General features: G+C 42.9%; 1 protein-coding gene across 3 annotated transcripts in view; it reads left to right on the top strand.

The window, feature by feature from the left end:
* Positions 1-22,500, top strand: part of LOC123514058 (protein amalgam-like) — a 310,100-nt gene that overhangs the window by 7,318 nt on the left and 280,282 nt on the right. For 2 of the 3 annotated variants that reach the window (XM_045271652.1, XM_045271651.1), the window contains exon 1: positions 7,500-8,726. The exons of the other annotated variant lie outside the window; for it this stretch is intronic. In XM_045271652.1, coding sequence (XP_045127587.1) covers positions 8,627-8,726 — 100 coding nt within the window. In that variant the 5' untranslated portion in view covers positions 7,500-8,626. Of the gene's footprint in view, positions 1-7,499; positions 8,727-22,500 lie in introns of those variants that run through there. 3 annotated transcript variants of the gene reach the window in all.

The following is a 22,500-nucleotide window of genomic DNA, read 5'->3' on the forward strand; positions in this document are numbered from 1 at the left end:
AGGATTCTGCCCCGTCACGAGGAAAAAAGTGAAAAAAAGTGATTAATCATCTTCGTTGTCTTTGAAGATTGTTATGAAAGTCGAAGATGTTTAACAATTGGAGGTGTAAGACTCTTAATTAGCATACTTTTGTCAACAGGTAAGCACAACCCCCATCTCTGTAATAGTTACATCTGGTGAAGAAAGACTTAGATTCTTACTCTGAAATGTTTGGCGTATTATCTTCATTACTCATTAATTCTCAAGAGTGTTTTTGTTATCGTGTTGATAGTGTAATGAAGATTCTGTATAATCATGAAGAAGATATGAAAACCAGACCAGTCATCTCATGGCCTTTGAAAATAATCAGTGTGTGAGTAGAGAGCGTTAAAGAAAGAACACGACGATAAAACTCCATTAATGTGCCGCAGTCCATTCTTGGCTTGGTGCTTCAGCCTCGTACTACTGATCTAATTCTTGATACACTGGTGTGAAGGAGAGAGCGTTGAGACGTGACGCAATTCCTTCTGTTGTAATAAACTTAACAGCACCAGTCACTGTAAGCATTGAACTTGTGTATAACGCAAGGAGAAAAAAAAAAAGAAAAGAAAAAAAAAAGCTGTTTGAGCTGAAGAACTCCTATGAAACCATATGAAGAGAAAGTAAGTTGAGGTTATATTGGATGTAACAACACGAGTCACTTCAAACACTGAATTTGTGTAACGCAAGAACGAAAAACAAAATAAATGCGGTTTGAACTTTTGAACTTCAGCGAAACTATACTGAATGTACAAGTGATTTTCTGCGGACTTTGCGACACATGTTATTAATGATAGTTGTTTTATTGGTTGCAACACAGAGGCGCGTCACAAGGCCGTCAGTGAAATGCTTGCACTTTTTTTTTTTATTATATTTCCTCGCTGTAATAGTACTCGAAACTTCACTATATTCTCATGTCCTTTCCGGTTTAATCCCTTCAGTATTGAGACGTATTTTTACCTTCAGATTTATGTACGATTAGATCATTTTATTCACATTAGGAAGGGTGTATGGAGATAAAAAAAAAAAAATTGATAGCCAGTCTTCATTATTTTAAACCCAACATATGTTTCTGAACCAGTATAAAATCATCAAATAGTAAGCAGAATGAATATGAGAAAGCGGCATGGTACTGAAGGGGTTAAGATTACCAGTTAGTGATGACAGTTGGTGTGATGCAATATGGCACCTAGTACTTAGTTGTTAGTCTTCTCTTTTCCTTTTGACTACAAGATATTTTCGATTTTCTCTTTTATCCTTTTTTTTATTGGGGTTATAATTGTTTTTGGATATTGTTAAGATTGATATTCCTGTACACTGTGGTCAATAAACTATCTATCTGTTTGTGTGTGTATACCATGAACAATAACACGACATAGCATAAGGACAGCTGCAAGAAGTCACCCGACGTACACACAGTTGTCTCAAATATTCATTGGTTTCTCACGTTCCCTCCCAGTTTAAGGTTACTAGTTCATGGTGAGAGTTGTGGTGAACGTGTGCTAGTTACAGTTGAAGAGTGAGGCGAGTGAAGATCGTAAATTGAAAGGCGTTGTGAGGAAATAAAAAAGATAATGAAAGATGATACGATAAAGGGAAAGGAAGATGAGAGAAAAGTGAAGATAGTAAATTGTAAATGAAAGACGTTGTGAGGAAAAAGGTAATGAATGATGAAAGAGGAATGAAAGACGATGTGAGGAAGGAAATGAAGATGAGAGAAGTGAAGGTAGTAAGGTAAGGGGAAAGAAGGATGATGAAAGAGAAATGAAACACGATATGATAAAGAAAAAGGAAGATGAGAGAAAGTGAAAATAGTAAATTCAAAGACGTGGGAAAAAATAATGATGAAAGAGAAATGAAAGACGATGTGATGAAGAAAAGGAAGATGAGAGAGAGAGATTGAAGATAATAAATTGAAAGACGTTGAGAGAAGATAAGATAAGAAAGAAGTGATGATGCTAAAATGAAAGACGATTTCAGAAAAAAAAAAAAAAATGAAAATGAGACATGGAATTAATCAATGAAAGAGATGAGAAGGACTGGAGCTGGCCGCCGATCATGTGAAATTGCTAGCACACACGAACACACGAACATGGCAAGATAAGCTACAGGCAGCCATTAGACATACACATGGTTGTCTTCTTATAAAACATGTCAGGTTTCTTTCATCTATTTAACTCATCCATGAATTTCCCTAATCTTCTTATCTTCTATCCTTCAAGCAGTATGAGAGGCAGAATACACTCTCTCTCTCTCTCTCTCTCTCTCTCTCTCTCTCTCTCTCTCTCTCTCTCTCTCTCTCTCTCTCTCTCTCTCTCTCTCTCTCTCTCTCTCTCTCTCTCTCTCTCTCTGTCCATCACCCAGGTAAGCGCGGTCAGTGTTTACCTGTACAGGAATACAGGTAAAGGCTGCAGCTCCTTGATCACACACACACACACACACACACACACACACACACACACACACACACACACACACACACACACACACACACACACACACACACACACACACACACACACACACACACACACACACACACACATGGGGGTAAAGGGAGTAACAATGGCCAGCCGCAGTGCAGGGGGGCAGCAGATTGTGGGACGAGGAAGGAGGAGGAGGAGGAGGAGGAGGAGGAGGAGGAGGAGGAGGGAGAAGAGGGTGAAGAGGAGGGGAAGAGGGTCACACTAATTAACTCATCGTGTTGACCAGCCTTTCACTCCTTACCTTGCTTCCTCCTCCTCCTCCTCCTCCTCCTCCTCCTCCTCCTCCTCCTCCTCCTCCTCCTCCTCCTCCTCCTCCTCCTCCTCCTCCTCCTCCTCCTCGTCCAGGGACTAGTCACTCACTGCCGCCTTTCTCCCTTTCTTCCATGCTGGTCTTCCTTCCTCTTCTTCCTCCTTTTCTTCTTCCTCTTCCTCTCTGACCACTACTACTACTACTACTACTACTACTACTACTACTACTACTACTACTACTACTACTACTACTACTACTACTACTACTACTACTACTGGTGTTAGTGGTGGTGGTGGTGGTGGTGGTGGTGTTACTCCTGTTATTACGCAATATTTTTTATATTTTTCATCTTTTTGCAGCCCTTTTTCATCATCATCATCATCATCATCATCATCATCATCTTCTTCTTCTTCTTCTTCTTCTTCTTCTTCTTCTTCTTCTTCTTCTTCTTCTTCTTCTTCTTCTTCTTCTTCTTCTTCTTCTTCTTCTTCTTCTTCTTCTTCTTCTTCTTCTTCTTCTTCTTCTTCTTCCCCTCCTCCTCCTCCTCCTCCTCCTCCTCCTCCTCCTCCTCCTCCTCCTCCTCCTCCTCCTCCTCCTCCTCCTTTTCCTTCTCTTCATCCTCCTTCTCTTCCTCCTCCCTTCGAATTCTCCTGTCAATCCGCCTGAAATAATTTGCTCCTCGTGGTCAGATCTCCTCCTCCTCCTCCTCCTCCTCCTCCTCCTCCTCCTCCTCCTCCTCCTCCTCCTCCTCCTCCTCCTCCTCCTCCTCCTCCTCCTCCTGGCCTTCCCTTTCCCTGAAATTTTCTTTCTTGTACTCTTTCCTATTCCTTTTTACTCTTCCTCTTTTCCACAAACATTTTTCTTCCTTTCCTTTTCCCTCTCGCTTTCTTCTTCTCCCTTTTCTTCTTCTTCTTCTTCTTCTTCTTCTTCTTCTTCTTCTTCTTCTTCTTCTCCCACATTCTCATTTATCATATCCTTCCTATGTATTTCTTCTTTGTAGTTCTTTCCTTCCGTAGTTCTTTTTCTTTCTTCTCTTCCTTTTCTGTTATTATTTTCTTTACTTCCAACCGTCTCTCTCTCTCTCTCTCTCTCTCTCTCTCTCTCTCTCTCTCTCTCTCTCTCTCTCTCTCTCTCTCTCTCTCTCTCTCTCTCTCTCTCTCTCTCTCTCTCTCTCTCTCTCTCTCTCTCTCCATTAATTCATTCATTCTCTTCTCATTTTCTTATTACCTCTTTTAGTCTCCCTTCTCTTATCCTTCCTCTTCCTCTTCTTCTACCTCTCTATTCTCTTTCCTCTATTTTTCTCTTCTGTTTTTCTTCTTATTCCTTCCTAGCCTTTCCCTTCCTTTCTCTATCTTTAATTCTTCTCTTTTGTCTCCATTTCGCTCCTTTCTATTTCTCTCCCTCCTTTCATGGTTTTCCTCTCCTCTGATTCTCCTCCGCTTTTCTCTTTCCTCTTGTTCTCGGATTCTTATTTTCTCCTTCTCCCTTCCTTTTGCTCTCTATCTCTCTCTCTCTCTCTCTCAAGTGGTGTGGGTGAGAGTGTGGGTGTCCTTCGTCAGGGCTGGTTGGGCCTCTCACCACCACCACCACCACCACTGCCGCCCCCTCCGTTGCCACACCATTGAGGCGCGGCTCTTTCAGGCGGGCCGCACACTGGTCACAATTAAACTTGGACGAGCAGCCGAGGGCGGGCACAGAAATATTGATATATAGCGAGATGGCTTGAGGCGGAGCGGGGCGGCCTGTAGGGGCGGGGAAAGGCGGGACTGCGACCTGCACTCCGACCACGACGGCGACCACGCGGGGAGGAGAGAGGATAGAGGGAGGGAGGGTGGAATGAAGGGAGGGAGAGAGGGAGAGGAAGGGGGAAGGGGAGGAGGCGGAGAGAGTCGGAAGGTGCCTTTATTAGCCTGGAGATGGATAATGACGCGGTTTTTGGGAGCGAGTTTGTGGAGCGCGGCGAGAAGGGATTGGGAGGCGAGTGGGTAATGAGGAAAAGGTGGTGTGATATTCAAAGAGAACGAATTGAGAACGACGCGTCGAGGGGAGAGCAGGTGGGGCAGGGGCGGCGGGGAGAGGGCGAGGTGGTGGCGGGAGATGAGAGGGAGTGCGGGTGTGAGTGTGGCTGCAGCATCCCACTGGCTCGGAGGCCAGAACCAAGAGCGGACGGGCCCTGCCTCGCTCCTGCCCCGGCCAACACTGTCTGGCTGTCGCTCGCACTGCTGCTCCTCGCCGGCCACGCACCGGCCCCAGGTGTGTCGCGGCCCCGCGCGTGGCGGCGGCATCACACGCTCGCCAGGAACACCGTAACCGTCACCCAGTGGTACTAAACCGCCGTGTGTCACGCCGCCTGGACTCCGAGTTACATCCACAATAAGATATGTAGATGTTTTAAGCGTTGTTGAGTGCCGCCGCGTGCCGTAGCGTGCCGCCTTGCCTGGCGCTGTGTTCCTCGCGCCCCACCGCGCGGCTCGCAGCCTCTTTAGAAAACTGCTGCAAAGTTAAAGCCATGAAAGGAGTTAACGCGAGAGAAAATCCCGTTAAGTTTACCTGGAATTAAGCTACTGGACGACTCGCCTTAATTACAGGTGTGGCGAGGACGTGCCCTTTCCTCCACCCTCAACTCCCACCTCCCCGCCTCCCTCGCTGCCCTCCTACATCCCCGCCTACTTCCTGCGACACTTCAAACGCTCCCAACTTGAGGCAACAGCCACACGACACATGAAGACAGCTGATCCCTTTTCAGATCTTTCACGGGCACAAAGTTAAGCACGCTGACATTTCTTAGCGTGCCGTGAACTTTTGCATTGCTCAAAGTTGCGTGGACTTGCACCACCACCACCACCACCACTACCACCACTACTACCACTACCACTACTACTAGTATCTCCTCTCCCTTCTCTCCCTTCCTCCCTTCGGCTGATAAACCCAAGCCGTGAAATGCTCGGAAAAGTTTTGTTACTTCGTCAGTTGTCGCATCGCCAAGTGTAAGTGGTGAGCCTCTCCTCTTCCACTTCCTCTTGCTCCTCCTTCCTCTCCTCTCTCTGCTCGTCGTGGTCACCTCTCCCAGTGCTGTTTTGGGGCCACGAGGATCCATCTGGGCGAGTGTGCGTGTCTAGCTGTCTATCTGTCTGTGTGTTGGTTTGTCTGTCTGTCTGTCTGTCGGTGTGTTTGTGAGAGTGTCTGTGTGTTGCTGTCTCGTTCTGACCAGCTCTACATTTCCCTTTCTTCTACACACACACACACACACACACACACACACACACACACACACACACACACACACACACACACACACACACACACACACAACACTTTTTCGCGTCGTCTAGGAATATTCCTCTACCACCAGCACCAGCACCACCAGCACCGCCACTCCCTCGGTCTCTCTGCATCCATTTTTGTAGTCTCCTAAATTCCCTCTGAATCTCATTTTATTGAGTGCGTAACTTTACAGCTTTACTCTTGCAAAAGATATAAAAGAGAGAGAGAGAGAGAGAGAGAGAGAGAGAGAGAGAGAGAGAGAGAGAGAGAGAGAGAGACTTCCTGGTCTCATCCACAAACACTCAGAGACAGGCACACACACACGCGCGAGGCATCTGAGCTATCTTTCTTTACTCGCAGTGAAAGTTAAAGCATCCCTGGGCGTTGCATCTCACTGACTTTTCCTCGTATCTTTCACTCCGTCACTGCACGCAATCTCTCGGGGGTGTAGGAGAGAAGATTCCTGACGAGGCCAGCTCCCGAAGGCGGCTGGCTATCGGCAGGGTAAGCGTGAAGAGACCATAAGTTAGGTTCTGGCGGCACTGTCTTCTTCGTGAAGCTTAGGTGCTGTAGCAGAAGTAGTAGCAGAAGTAGTAGTAGCAGCACCAGAAATAGCAGCATCTTCAGTATAGTCTCTGTTTACCAGCTGATTTTTAATCGTAGACGATCAAAAAGTCGTGGTACAATTCACACAAACACCGCGGCGCGTGTATGTTTGACAGTAACCACGTGTATGTGTGCGTGTGTGTGTACGTGTGTGCATGCGTGCGTGTGCGTGCATCACCGCCACCCTCGCATTGCTAGACTCATTTTTTCTTGTAATCTCTTAACCTTTACGTAAATATATCCACTAGTGAGATTAAGTTGATAAGGAAGTAATAATTATAGCGCGGGAAAAGATTACCGCTAGAATCACGTCACTCTCGCTACACTGAAATCTGCACGAATACACAACAATCACCGTCACTCTTCACTATACAGCACGCGGCAGGCAGTGAGGCGCGTGATTGAGGTCTGTGAGGCACGGTGCTGTACAAGTGTGGTGCTGCCTAGGTGTCCATCTCATTACTCACTCACTTATTCAGTCACTCTCGGACACTCATAACAACTTTTAACCGGAAGTGTCTCGTATCCAGTAGTTTGTAAGCTTAGCAAAATACGTAAGTAAATTGTATTCAGTAAATATTGTAAATTAGAAGCGGAAAAGTTAGTCTGTTGGCGGTTACTTTTTCTTCCCGTGTACCGGAGCCGTGATCAAAATTTACTTGTACACTTTTGTTAAGTAGTAAAGTTGTTGTAGCAGTGAACGTATACATCGAACGCCCTTTGCACTTCAGGGAAACGAAAATAAGTGGAGAGAGTGACGACAGCAGTAATACGTTTGTAAAACACACACACACACACACACACACACACACACACACACACACACACACACACACACACACACACACACACACACACACACACACACACACACACACACACACACACCACTTCTCTTCATTTTTCTCCTCCTCGTCTCCTCGTCTTGTATCATCATCACCTCTTCTTCCTTCTCGTCCTCTTCGTCCTTCTCACTTTCTCGCTGCCCACCTCCACCACTCCTGCATTCACTCGTAAAATCGCTCACTGCTTCAGAAACCATGCAACTTTCATAAGGCAGCAGTTTTCATGCCTAGACCTGCTACAAGTCACGCTGCAAATATAACCACTCTATAACACACTTACATTCTCTCTCTCATATACAAACACACATACACCCACACCAATATACCTACTACATAACACATCCAAACACGCTCACCAATACACATACGTACTCTCGCAAATAAAAAACACACACACACACACACACACACACACACACACACACACACACACACACACACACACACACACACACACACACACACACACACTTATATCCACACAAATTACAGCAGCCCTTCTCCACCTGTCCGTCACCGTCACCTTTGACATCCGCTTTGCTCACTAACGTCCCTATTCAGTTATTTATTTCACCTCCTACTCTATACTTTTTCCTGCTTCTGTCGTGCGCCACAATTCTCATTTATTTTAGAGGTGGTGGCAGCAGCAGCAACAGCAGCAACAGCGGTAGGAGGCATTCAGTAGTGTCAACAGCGCTGCGTTTTCTCTCCCACGCTTTGCATCCCTGTCACAAGTAAAACTCTATTTGTGTGCGTGTGTGCGTGCCCCTGTGTGTAGGTGTGCGTGAGGGTCTAGGCAGGGGAGGACAGACGCGAGAGAGAGAGAGAGAGAGAGAGAGAGAGAGAGAGAGAGAGAGAGAGAGAGAGAGAGAGACGACTGAGGGGGACTGAGAAAGGCTAAAGAGTGTGTGAAGTAAGTGGAGAGGGAAGAGGAAGAAAGGTCAGAGGCGGGAATCCGGCCATTAGAAGAGGCGCTGGACGAAATTAAGACACTGGTGGCGGAAGACTAGACGCTGGAGGAGGAGGAACTAGCGAGGGAGCCCCAGGAAAAGGGAGAAGAGGAGCACCACTATCAGCAACAAGGAAGAAGAAGGAAGACCGGAGTAAAGGGAGGAAGGAGAGTAAGAAGAGGGCACGCCTGGTTGGGGCGAGGCAAGATGATGACGCTAGTGAAGAGGGTGGTGGTGGTGGCGGCTGCCGTGCTGGTGGTGCGGGTGGCTGTCAGGGCGGAGCGGCAGCTTGCTACACCTGACCAAGGTAAGATGCATCCTCATTAACGCAACGCTCACCTGTCTCAGCTGCTGCTCACCTCACTTCACCTCACTTCACCTCACCTGCGTCCCTTCTCTAGTCCTGTCGTTCTCTCTGTTTTGACCTATTTTTTTTCTCTCTCTCTCTCTCTCTCTCTCTCTCTCTCTCTCTCTCTCTCTCTCTCTCTCTCTCTCTCTCTCTCTCTCTCTCTCTCTCTCTCTCTCTCTCTCTCATCGTTGCTTTCCTCTCCATGCCTTTTTTTTTTCATGACCTTTATTTTTTCTCCGCTACAGTAATGCTATTAATATTTGTCTGTCTCTTTTTCTCCCCTCTTCCTCTTCCTCTCTTTCCCTTTCTCTGTCCTCCCTTTCTCTCTCTTCGCTTTCTCTCCCTTCCTTTCTCTCATCCTATTCCTTTCTCTTTTCCATTCCTTTCATTATTCCCCTCCCTTTTTCTCTTCTACTCCTTTTTGTCTGCCTTTCTCTTTCTCTCTACCCGTCGCTTTATCTCTGCTACTCTGTTATCAATTACTAACATTTTTTTTCCCTCTACTTTTGTTGCTAATCTACTGTCTATCTATCATTAATCTCTCTCTCTCTCTCTCTCTCTCTCTCTCTCTCTCTCTCTCTCTCTCTCTCTCTCTCTCTCTCTCTCTCTCTCTCTCTCTCTCTCTCTCTCTCTCTCCCCGCTATTACTGTTCTGTGTTTCTGTTATTTTCTAGTATTTATGCACCAATTTTTGCTCAGCCTGCCGTGTCAGCGTGGCCGGTTTTCATGTTTGGACTAATGCACTCTACTGACTGAGCGAGGGAGAGAGAGAGAGAGAGAGAGAGAGAGAGAGAGAGAGAGAGAGAGAGAGAGAGTTACCGTGTGTTTGTTTGTGCATCTTGCGTAACACTTTCGCGGTAGGATGTGACTTAAAGGGGAAGATTGTTGGATTTTGTGGCTTTTTTTTTTTTTTTTCAATGGAGAGATGTCTGTCAGTTTTGATTTTGCTTTGAGACGAATAGGTGAAGGTGTGTGCTGAGTAGAGAGAGAGAGAGAGAGAGAGAGAGAGAGAGGAAAGTTTTACAATCTTTCCTTTTTTCAATCTCGATGGAGTTGATAAGTTCGGTTCCTTTATTTATTTATTTATTTATTTTTCATTTCATTTAATTTTTAGGGAGTGATGTATGTATTACCGTGTCTTACCTTGTTCTTATCTTACTTGGCCTTAGCTTATCTTTCCTGATCTTCCTCCTCACCTTGCCGTGCTATATTACCTGGAGTGGTCTTATCTTTTTATGTTTTTGTTCAATTTTCCTTTCAGTTCCTTTCATCAGATCACATTAATTTCTTGCCTGTGTCACTTTTTGTTTTTCACTTTGCTCACCTTTTCTTACCTTAACATATCCTCTTGTCTTGTCTCATCTCTCCTTTCTTTTCCTTTCCTTCCTTTAGCTTTCCTTACTTTACCTCACCTTGCCTTGATTTTACCTTTTACCAATTTTCTTACCTGATCTTTTCCTTTCTTGCATTAGCTTACCTTAGTTTGCTTCACTTTACCTACCTTACTCTCCCTTCCTTTCCTACCTACCTTTACTTGTTTAATTAATGGAGGCTGCTTCTAATTGAGTCTTAATTCATTACTTCATCTCACAATAGGTATAATGTTACGTTCCGCGCTTTTGAGTTTGTGTGCAAAGTAACGACGCATTTTTTTTGCAAACTATCTATTTTCGTGTTTATCTTTGCAAAGTGACAGAATATTTGAAGTCAATCTTACCAGAGTTGTAGTTTATTTGCAAAAAGACCGAGAACTTTGAGAAAAATCCGATTAAAAAAGTAGCATACACACACACACACACACACACACACACACACACACACACACACACACACACACACACACACACACACACACACACACACACACACACACACACAAACAAATGTAATACTTTTAAATGCCATTCAAGAAATAAAATAGGAAATGCTGAACAATTGGCAGTAAAACATATCGTTCAAATGCATAATAGAAGACAGGCGGGGGAGGCAGGACAGTGCTTGGATTGTTGAAGCTACAGGGAGCTTTACAGAGAGAGAGAGAGAGAGAGAGAGAGAGAGAGAGAGAGAGAGAGAGAGAGAGAGAGTTTTGCACTATTGTTTAATCAGATTGGCAGGTTATAAGTAGATTTAGCGTCTCCATAGTTACAATACATAGAATTCCATCACATTGCATTAGGTTAACTTTGGTACTCGCTTAAAACATGCTTCCTCTATAATTTGAGCTTCCGTCTGTAAAAATATGAAATAGGATATACAGATGATTAAAAGTACAAGTTGTGAGTTATTTTTCCGCCTTTCATGTGCGCTAAATTACTTTTGATACACATTACGATGCTTTCTGACCTACCTCCGCTTCAGTAGTCAATGCATGGTGTGGTTAGACATCAGTGAAGAAATAAGATAGATTAGCCATAGATAATATAGTTTATAAGTAATATTTTCGCTTTCGTAGGGTAATAATTTCAAGAGGATAAATATATACGATACATTAATCTTCCGTGTAATTTCTGTCAGTCTTTGTGTAATCTGCGTGGTTAAACGTCCATAGGTAAGGAGAGTAGGAAATTTTAGTGCATTTGATAGCAAGCCTTGACAATTAGATGCACGGTAAAGGCTGGGATTGGGAGGCAAGGACGGCGTGCGGATAGTTGAGGCGACAGGTAGTTTTACGTTACTTATGATTCTAATACACAGGTAGAAGTACAGTTTCCGCCTCCTTATTTGTAGTACGCGTGATAATTCCATGGGGAGGAAATCAAGTGGTTGAGGCTAGCTTTGTTACGCTACAGGGAGATGCTTTATGCTTGATTTCTGCTTTATTCTATGTATATTGTATGTAAACGTCACTGGATAAATGAAGCAGGATTAATAGAACTTGATACTAAAAAGGGAAAAAAAAAAAATGGATAGAACAAATGACGGTGTAGAGAATTTTATTAGAGAGAGATTTACGTTGCTTTTTAATTCAGCACGCAGGTAGATCACAATAAGTCCATTTTCTGCCTTCATAGTTGTAATGCATGTGCTCATTCGAACATGGGTACACAATGCGTCAGGTTAGCTTTGATACAAACCAGATAAATGCTTCCGTCTAACTCTGGCTTCGGTATATGCGTAGTGAGGACAGCTGTCATTCTCTCAAACGGGGAATGTAATAGAGCATTTAACAGAAAACATGAACTATTAAATGCATGATAAAAGATGAATAGGACAGATAAAGTTTGAGAGGGGGTGTTTTGCCTTTCTCGTAATTCTGATGCAGTGATAAATACATTTCCTACCTTCATTGTTTTAGTACCTACATGTTACATTTCCAAGAGGAGAATTATATATCCGTTAAGGCAGGTTCACACGTATCAATTTGCGACAAAGTCGGTAGTGTCCGACTGAATATCGGTGTCTAGCGACTGGGAAAACCAATCTTGTTCAGTCGATTTGCAACTTTGCTTACGTTGTGACGCCACGGGGAAAGGTTTGAAAGTGTGGTGTCGATATAGAGAAAATTTTGGAGATGGTGAACGAAAAAACACATTTAGAACCCTAAAAGTAAGCTCTACAGCAAAAAAAGCTTACGCAAATAGGCGTTCGATGAGATAGCCGGTACTCTCCGATGACTGCTTCCTTCTATGCAGGGTGTTGTTGGAGGTGAGGACTGAATACTTGTGAAGATTTAATTTGATCACAATCGTCATCGTCACCAGAGGAAGACATCTTGTTGAGTAGTTGTTTGTTTACATTCACTTCCCGCCAACCAGCCGATACTTCCCAGTAGCTATGTGTGAACGTGTTCCGACTAGAAAGGCTCCGTCGATACTTCTAGCGAGTTGCAATTTTCAGTCGCGTATTGACACGTGTAAACCCGCCTTTAACTTATATATACGCTGCTTGGTTACATGTCACCGGAAGAATGAAACGATAAAACATTGACGCCTCAAAAACTAAGCTGCCTATAAGTCTTCTGTTTTTTCTCTCGTTCTTTTTCGTTTATTCATCTGCTTATTTATTTTTTGGAAGCGGCATTTAAACGGACTTTTATTTTAGCCCTTTCTTTTGTCAATATTCGTGTCTCCCTGACGTAAAAACGGGCATTCTATTTGACACTGAAATGCAACTGGCAAGGAAGGCGGGGACATCACGCGTGGACATGCGGGGAAAGTTACAAGGATATTTTATTTAATTGAAATTTTCTTACAAATTTCATCAGTTTCTCCTTCATAGTTGTAGTATTCGTGATTGTGCTTGTGAGGACAGATGTGGGAACGCCCTTGGGAATCTTGTATGTATTGTCGGTATAGAATGAACAGCGCCTTACTAAACATCACCTTATTTTTCTTTCAATCGTTCCTATTTCATGTTTTTTTTTCTCTCCGCTTCCCGTGGCATTAGAGTGCTTCAAATTAGGAGTATTAGAACATCTCCGGAACTACGTAATATGACCTTTATTTTTTACTCTCTTCTCTTGTCATTATTATTCAGTCATTTACCTTTTTTTTTTTCTGGGAGCGATATATATTTTGATACTAATTAGCAGATCTTTTTTTTCCACGCATGAAAAGAAGAAAACTTGTAACGACTGAACAAATATAGGATAGCGCTCCGTTAATTTTGTTCCTACTACATATGGTAATTCCAAGAGAGAAGCAGCGTCAAATAACATTCTTACCCGCCAGGATGACCCCTCAGTCTGGTGTCATGCTTCAGTATATCACAGGGGGTGGATAGAGAGAGGACAGCGTTAATATCTCCATATCAACCGCCTCTCCATGATTATTGTTTAGTTTCCGCCGTTGTATAATGCGGGTAGATGACAGGGGAGTCTTATCACCTTGTCATATATCTAACCATGCTTACTGTTTAGCAATCGGTCTTGTATAATGTAGACAGAGTATAGAAAGCCACATCTCCATAATCATATGCTGCCTTACCTTGGTTTTCAGGTAAGCAAGGGAAGGGGGGTGGAGGCCGTGCAGATTAGAGTTATAGTTAAGATATAAATATTGCATGTTCTTAATGTTTCTGTTCTTAGTGATACAGAAGCGATCATCTTAAGTGACAAACATAAAACTGAAGTGAGAGTTAACGTTAATTCCTTTCAATCATGATACAGGCCCCTTGTGTACTGTTACAACATAATATTGGTGATGATTGATAACTAAATCATAACTGCCGTAACAATTAAACCTCGCACCGCAGACTAGCGTTACATGAACGTAATACAACTGACAATGACTGATTGACTGGTTAATTCGCCGCAGTCACATGTTTGTCAGCGCTGTATGTCGATTTAATAATTATCAGTGTGCGGTGGTGCTTTGATTTAATAGTGATCAATATGCGATGAACATTGGAGGTGAGGCGTGGCAATAGAGATCATGGCCTGGCTGGGTGTGTCAGACTGAACACTGGGTCTGCTTGCCTGGATGTGTCAAGTTCAGTTTCTTAAGTGAGCAGACACTCGATCACTGTTTGAATCCTTGGCTAGACGTCCAGGGTGGCAGTACCCGTTGATAATATCGTTACTTTCTCACCGATGTAGCACAGGCTACTGAGTTCACGGGCGTGGTTCAAGAGCGAGATTCACCGCTCACCCGGCGTCGAGGTCTTCCTCCAGGCTTTCTACGTATATTTGTACGTTTAGTATATTATGTCTGCGAAGGGAGAAGACCTGAGGAGTGTTAATAGCCCTCGTTAGCGTAGTCTGAATCGTTTCTTACACACATAATCATAATAGCGCCGGTGACACAAATTGATGAAGTGTGCACAGCAGTGTCTCTTCAACCGGAGAACAAAATTATTAGTCATCTTAAATTCCATCACCGATAACAGGTGGTGGTGACTGGTGTATACTTAAGGGATATCTGTATATTATCAACTTGCAGTTTATAATTATGGAAAACTGTCTACTATCATCTCAGTTTTAATGCATAGAAGAGCATGATAAGTGGAATTGGGTAGACATGGTATAGATACAGGGACTGCTATGTATAAGCGTGATAGGTTCTTGCAGCTTCCTGTGTTTTATTACGATCTTATGATAGAAGCGATAAAACGCGGCGCAAACTGAAGACACGTGCATAAATCTCTCACAGGTGGCATAGATGCTAAGTACCGATAGAGGTGAGTGGCAGGTACACACCCTCACACCCTAACCACAGATAGCACGTCAGTGGCACGTCTCGTAGTATGTACAAGTTACAGTGATATTTAGTGACACGGAACAGGTGGTGGTGGTGGTGATTGCGGTGCAGGGTAAATAGGATGCTACTGTTGATTCGTTCGTTGTATAATGTGTAAATGGTGGCGCGGCGGCGGCGGCGGCGGTCGGGAGTTATGATAGTGATGGTGATGGTGGCCCTGTTAACATCTGTTTTTCTATTACTACATTATTATCGGTGATTGATTGAGGCAAAAAATTACTGTCATGCCTTGATTTCTTCTCTTCAACAGTTGAATAGCGGCACGGGCAGGCCTGAACGCTGATTTAGGTAGTCTTCGCGCCGATGACAAATGTGAGGTTAAGTAACTTTCTTCCGAATGTGCTGCGATAGGCAAATTCGGAAGACAGTTACTTAACCTCACATTTTCAACTGGTGACAGGTGTTTATTAGCGGCACAAGTACAATCGTAAGACAGTTACGCATTCTCACACTTTTAGTACCGGTGATAAATGTTAGCTAGCGGTACAGAGACTTAACGAGTGCATAGCTTCACCCTTTTAACACAGGTAACAGAGGTGTTAGATAGCGGCACACACAAATTTCAGCGACAAATACATCACCACATATTCTTAATATAACTGACTGTAATCTCCCGCACGTTACAAAGTCGTTGTGATAAGATGCTGCAGTGATTTAGTCACCACGCACTCTTGAAAATGGCAGTAACCTCCCATACAGAAAAGCTTAAAGGTAGTCGTGATAAGATGATAAACTATTTTAGTCACCACATATCAGTGAAAAAAACAAACAAAAAAACAAGTAACATTCCGTAGAGAACGTTAAAAGTATTATTATGATAAGACACCAGATAGTTTCAAATCAACACTTATCCTTCAAAACCTCAATAACTTCCCGCAAGGCACTTTAATGGTACGGTCGTGATAAGACGCTGGAGTGTTTCAGAATACGGACCCAGTTTCCCATTGAAATGCGTCAGCCAGCTCCGCCTCAAGGAACCGTCTAACTGTCGGTGTCTGCATTCCGCTGCACTAGTGTTCCCCTGATCACGTCGTCCAGAGTTGAGTTAGTGTTGGGGCATCGCTTCACACGCGACGCTTTCGGGAAATGTAGATACAACACACTTTGTTCTAAATTAATCTGTATCGTGAACAAAATTGATGTCGAAATAGGAAGTGAAAACTATGCCATTCCTGATGGTTACTGGAAGAGCGCTTATGATCTTGACTTACAGTAGATGGTTAAAAAAGCTTATTTTGTTATGATTAAGCGATAGTTATGCTATTTTATTTGTTAATACACTGAGCTTGCAGTATTAACATAGGTGATTGAAGTAGCATGCATCATGCGTATTTCAAAAAGTAAAAATCCCTAGAAGTGCTTTGAAACCTTCTTGAAGGAGTTTGTTATAATCAAGGGAAATACATACGTAGGCAGGGAGTTCCAGTGTTCACCATTGTCATGGATGAAAGACTGGGAATGACTAACTCTTGCAACAGGGAGGAGAACAGAGCGGGGATGAGAGAAAGTAGAAAGGCTTGCAAAGCGTGGCGGCGAAAGAAGGGAAGAGATTGGGTTAGCAAGATCACATTCACAATACAACTGTCACAGGTTCTAATAAGCCTGGATGCATTCAGGGACAACACAACCTCAGGGTCACAGTTAGAGAGTAACAGAATATTTTTTATTCCCCGAAATCCTCTTGTTGGCAGCAATATATTTTTTTTTCCCGCCATCAAGCAAACAATTCGTCAAAACTGAAACAAACAACTTTACTGTGATTTCTGTGCCCTCCCTCTCTCTCTCTCTCTCTCTCTCTCTCTCTCTCTCTCTCTCTCTCTCTCTCTCTCTCTCTCTCTCTCTCTCTCTCTCTCTCTCTCTCTCTCTCTCTCTCTCTCTCTCTCTCTCTCTCTCTCTCTCTCTCTCTCTCTCAACACAGGTGAAACACTTGCTAATTAACATCGGGAGCTATTCAGGCGCAGGTAAATCTCACGTCTTACTTTTACCTTCAATTCCAAGCTAATAACACCAAGCCAACATCATCTCCTTATCAAACTAAGCCGCTAATTAATAACGATCACATATATCTACCCAAACTTCCCGGTGCACTCACTAATTACACTGTGATTCGTTCGTTAGCGGTTCGCTCAGACACTGGTGTATGTTTACCTGGCTTCACCTGTTTGCCTTGTCGGTATACATGCAAATATACATCATAGGGTTTACACGTGCACTCACAAACACTTCAAAAAATATGGATACTCGGGTTATTTTTCCCTCCCATCTATCTGACCCTTTTGATTTCGCCGACGTGTGAAAAAATGATGGCAAAAAAAGGGATGTGAAAAAAAGCCATTTCATGAACTATTACTGACCGGTGTTAATCCTTGGCTAAATTGCCGTACACACACACACACACACACACACACACACACACACACACACACACACACACACACACACACACAGAGAGAGAGAGAGAGAGAGAGAGAGAGAGAGAGAGAGAGAGAGAGAGAGAGAGAGAGAGAGAGAGAGCTTACTTGAAAAGACTCTATAATACGTTTAAGAATATTTGAATGAAGCTTGAAAAAGAGAGTTCATCTAAAGAAATACCTAATATATATGTGCAATAGAAAGAAAAATACAGGTTTCCTCCATGCAAGTAAAACAAATATCTAAATGAAGAAAGTTGCAGCTTCTATTATAAAGATACGGAGAAAGAATACAACTCCCATACATTACCTGAAATAGAAGGATAGATATTTCCCTCAGAAAAATACAGAAAACTAAAAAGAACGTCAACTCAGGGAAAGACTGGATAGATGTAGATACGGAGACAGGACCACACTGATGTAACCCTAACACACACACACACACACACACACACACACACACACACACACACACACACACACACACACACACACACACACACACACACACACACACACACACACACACACACACACACACACACACACACACACACACACACACACACACACACACACACACACACACACACACACACAGGTTGAGGTATACACGTGCATAGTATTTTTCTGTAGCAAGTTGCCGGGTGCACTTCTGTCAAAGAAAACAAAAAGCAGTAAGGATGTTGTAGCTGGAGTTGCAAGTTAATTAGGTGAGGTGTTGTGAGGCTTATACATAGAGTTTTCTTGGTAAACAGTGACGGGCGGCGGGCGGCGGTATGGTGTGTGTGTGTGTGTGTGTGTGTGTGTGTGTGTGTGTGTGTGTGTGTGTGTGTGTGTGTGTGTGTGTGTGTGTGTGTGTGTTTGTTAGTTAGTCTTCCAGTATGGCTTCACTTAAAAAACAATTTCAAGATCTGACGAAATGTTGATGTTCTGACAATTGTCAGCAAAAATGTAATGTGTAATCATCATTTGCACAACATGAGAGAGAGAGAGAGAGAGAGAGAGAGAGAGAGAGAGAGAGAGAGAGAGAGAGAGAGAGAGAGAGAGAGTTGTATCATACACTGTAAAAATGTAATAAAGTCTTAATTTAATGTATTTAAGTTAAGTCTCTCCTCGACCTATAATTTGAAAGCTCGTATTCCGAAAGCGCTTTGGTCTCCCCGAAGGACTGTATTCAAAGTCCAGGGATATGATTAGCCAGATTCTTGCAATTTTCTCTCATTGATGATTCAGAGTCTGATTGAGATATCGCAAGGATAATGAACTTATCTTTGAAATTTTTTTTATTGTACTGTTTTTAGTATGTTTTTCCAATGTTGATGTAGAATCTTTATTAAGCAATCACTAGAATGATGAACCTACGTTTCAAGACCACCATAACTTTTATTAATCGATTTTTCACTACTTTTCAGACAGTGATGACGCAGCATTATGAAACCCTTTAACTTAACAAACTATCGCTATCACTATTAAACATATGAAACTATCACTAAAACCATAAAAACACTTTATATTTCTAATTAGTTAAGTACTCACGACGCTTGTCCACATTGATAATACAGAATCCTTATCAAATTATTAGTAGCATTGTGAAATTACGGTAGTAAATCCCTATAACTTTAATTAATCGAGTTTTTCCCTTATGAAACCAGCACTACAACCATGAAACTACGCTTAAGAACACTATAGCATTTATTATTTAAGTTCACGATGTTTTTTTTCCTTTGACGATACAAAATCTTATCTAAACATCGCTAAATCATTGAAAGCACTCGGAAAAAATATTGATATCCGCTAGAGCATTGTAAAAATAGTCAGGATAAACCGCAGATCCACCACAAAACACGTGACTAAGTGTGGAGGAGCCGGACAGACCTACACGATGCCTCACTGAAGGAATAAAGATACAGAGGAGAGAATTTCCAACCCCTTGCGTCCCTGTTTTTACGCCGCTTTTACGAACACGCGGTGGTATTCTTGTTGGCGGCGGTAGCGGAGAGAGAGAGAGAGAGAGAGAGAGAGAGAGAGAGTCGTGGTGGTGGTGGTTGATGTAGTATTGTTCACGAGAGTAATGCAGTTCAGAGTGATATTTGATTATTAAGCGGCGCCTCTCCCCCGTCCATCCCCGCCCCCACCCAGCCTCTCCGTCCCCCGACCTCACAAAAAAAAAAAAGGAAAAACATAAGCGCGATGAATCAAAGGAATTAATGAGTATGAATAAAAGTGTCGCCTAACTGATTATGCAGCATTTTGTGACATCCTCATTACGGCCCCGTGTTTTGCTGCGCTGTTTGTTGCGATCGCTGTTTTATTTCGTGTCGTAGGAATTACTGCTGTAAGGATCGTGGCATCTATCTGTCTCTCTGTCTGTCTGTTTGTCTGTCTGTCTCTGTTTCTGTCTTTCTTTCTTTCTTTCATTCTTTCATTCTTTCTCTCTGTCTGTCTGTCTGTGTCTGTCTGTCTGTCTGTCTGTCTGTCTGTCTGTCTGTCTGTCTGTCTGTCTGTCTCTTTTTCTCTGCTTGTCTGTCTGTCTCTCTCTCTGTCTATAAATAAGGTTTTTCAAACCGCTAAGAATCTTGGTTTATCTGTTTGTCAGTTTGCCTTTAAAATTTTTCGAAGCCTTAAGAATGGTGGTCTGTATGTTTGTCTAAGGGTTTTTCCAGGCGTTAAGAATCTTTGCTAGTTTGTCCTTAATTTTTCTCCAAACGTTAAGAATTTTGATCTGTGTTTGTTTATTTGCCCGTCTGTTCATTCACAAAACTTTTCTCGAAGGGTAAAAGAATCAGTGACTATTTATCTATTTGTTCAGGTTTTTCCCAGCGTTAAGAACCAAAGGCTGTATTTCTCTGTTTGTGTGTCTCTTTGTCCATAAGTTATATTTCCAAACGTTATCGTCAGGTCTCAATTAAGGTCAACGGAAAGGTGAGGCAAGAAACACAATTAGATTTTATGGAAGATCGGATTTATATGCTGATCTCGTGATTTATTGCTCGAGAGAGAGAGAGAGAGAGAGAGAGAGAGAGAGAGAGAGAGAGAGAGAGAGAGAGAGAGAGAGAGAGAGAGAGAGAGAGATAAACCTTACACGACTACTACCAATTAAACAGTAAACAGAAAGATGTAAATATAAATAAGATAAAAGCGGCGTATAGGACAAGAGTACGGTACGTGAAATGAATTAAAACTACAACAGCACAGTCTTTTGGCACCACTGACTGTAAGACTAAGAACTGATATTATCGCCGTGTGGAAATGTATTAAGTTGTATAAGAAATGTGTAAGATGCGGTGAGAATCATTGCGCCCATGTTTACTTGGACTGTGAGGTGTTATAAATGTACTGGTGATGGGTTCGTATTGTAATGGAAATCCCTTCTCTACCCAATAATTGCTAGAATATGTATAGAAAACGATGACCAGAAGATAGAATGAAACAGGTTAGATTGCAAGTTTTCTGCTCTTTTTTTATGTGTTCGGAAAAGAGGGGAGAAAAAGGGAGAACTCTTCAAATACTCTTCTGATTACCCAATGATCACTGAAATACGTGTAAAAGAGCTGCTAAAGATAGAAGAAGAATCACCCTGCAAATATTTTCTCTATTTCTCCTGTAACTCCTGTAACACACTCACTCTTGAAACAGAACCAGTCCTAGGAATGCATAGAAAATACAAAACACAAACCAACATGAAATTCAAAAGTTTATTAAGGATAGGATGATGTTGGCTAGAAGTTAATTGAAGGCAAGTCACAAGAAGGAACATAGTAAGAATAAGTGCGTATAGGAAAAAATATACAGAATTCCAGAGTGTACGTAGAAAATGGTCTCCTCTCACTCTCTTCATAATGTCCAGGATTGAATGAAGTGTGTTTATGTTATGGCTAGAAAAACTGACTTCCTTTCCTTGAGGGTCCCTTTGCTCCACATAGGCAGTGTTGTAAGGGCCGGACCTACTTGTATGTATGTACCTGACTTGATTCTTTGTCTTCTTTGTCCTCTTTGTCTTCTCCCTCGTTGGTCTTTCTTTCAGCGTCTTTTTCTTCTTTCATCACAGCTTTCTTCTTCATTCTTCGTTTTTTTTTTATTTCTCTGTTTTATCTTTGGTTTCCTTCTCGTTGTCTTCCTTCACCTCTTCTTCCTCTTCCTACTCCTCCTTCGTCATGCCTCATTTTATCTCTTCTTCGTTCCCATTCTCCTATCTTTGTTCTATTATTCCTTCTTTCCCTCCTCTTTATTCTCCTCATTCTCCTTGTCGTTCGCCTCCTCTTCCTCCCTCATTCTTGTCTCCATCATCTTCCCTCTCTCTAGTTTTTTCCTTCTTTCTCTCCTCCTCGTCCTTTTCATTCTCCTTCTCTTCCTCATTCTTGTCTCCATCATCTTCCTTGGCCTCGTTCTTGTCATTTTCCTCCTCCTCCTCCTCTCCTCTCCTCTCCTCTCCTCTCCTCTCCTCTCCTCTCCTCTCCTCTCCTCTCCTCTCCTCTCCTCTCCTCTCCTCTCCTCTCCTCTCCTCTCCTCCTCATCGTCCATACATACACTCCACGCTCCGTGACCTCTTCCCTCCCATCCTCCCTCCCTCCCTCCCTCCTGTCGTCCATTCTTTAAACCCGAAAATAAAAAGAAGCAAAGAAACAGCGCTGTAAACGTTATTACCTTGGAAGCAGCGGCTTGGTGGCGGCCACGCGTCTTGCTCCAGGCGGGGCGGGCAGGGGCTGGGCGAAATGGGGGCCGTGGAAAGGAATTGAAGGCTGTAGGGACGGGGTAGAGTAGGATTGGAAGGAAAAGGGTGAAGGGCTGGAATGTAAGAGTTGTATGGTGAAGAGCAAGGGAATGAAAAGGGAATGGGTGAAGGGAGAGGAATGGGATGGAAAGGAAGAGGTGATGGTAGAGAAAGATAATGGAACGGAAAGGCAGTGACTGAGGGAAGGGAAGGAGTGAAAGAATAATAACGAGAGATGGATGGGAAGATGTGAAGGGTGAGAGATAATTGACGGGGATTTAAAGAAAAGAATACAGGAAGGACAAAAAGTAAGGGAAGAAAACGGGAATGGAAGGGAAGAGATGATAAAATAGACATGGAGATGGAAGAGAAGAAACGACTTTTTTTATGTTTCGTTATTATTATTATTAT

This window comes from Portunus trituberculatus, chromosome 37 (genome assembly GCF_017591435.1).
Source record: "Portunus trituberculatus isolate SZX2019 chromosome 37, ASM1759143v1, whole genome shotgun sequence".
NCBI classification, from domain to species: domain Eukaryota; kingdom Metazoa; phylum Arthropoda; class Malacostraca; order Decapoda; family Portunidae; genus Portunus; species Portunus trituberculatus.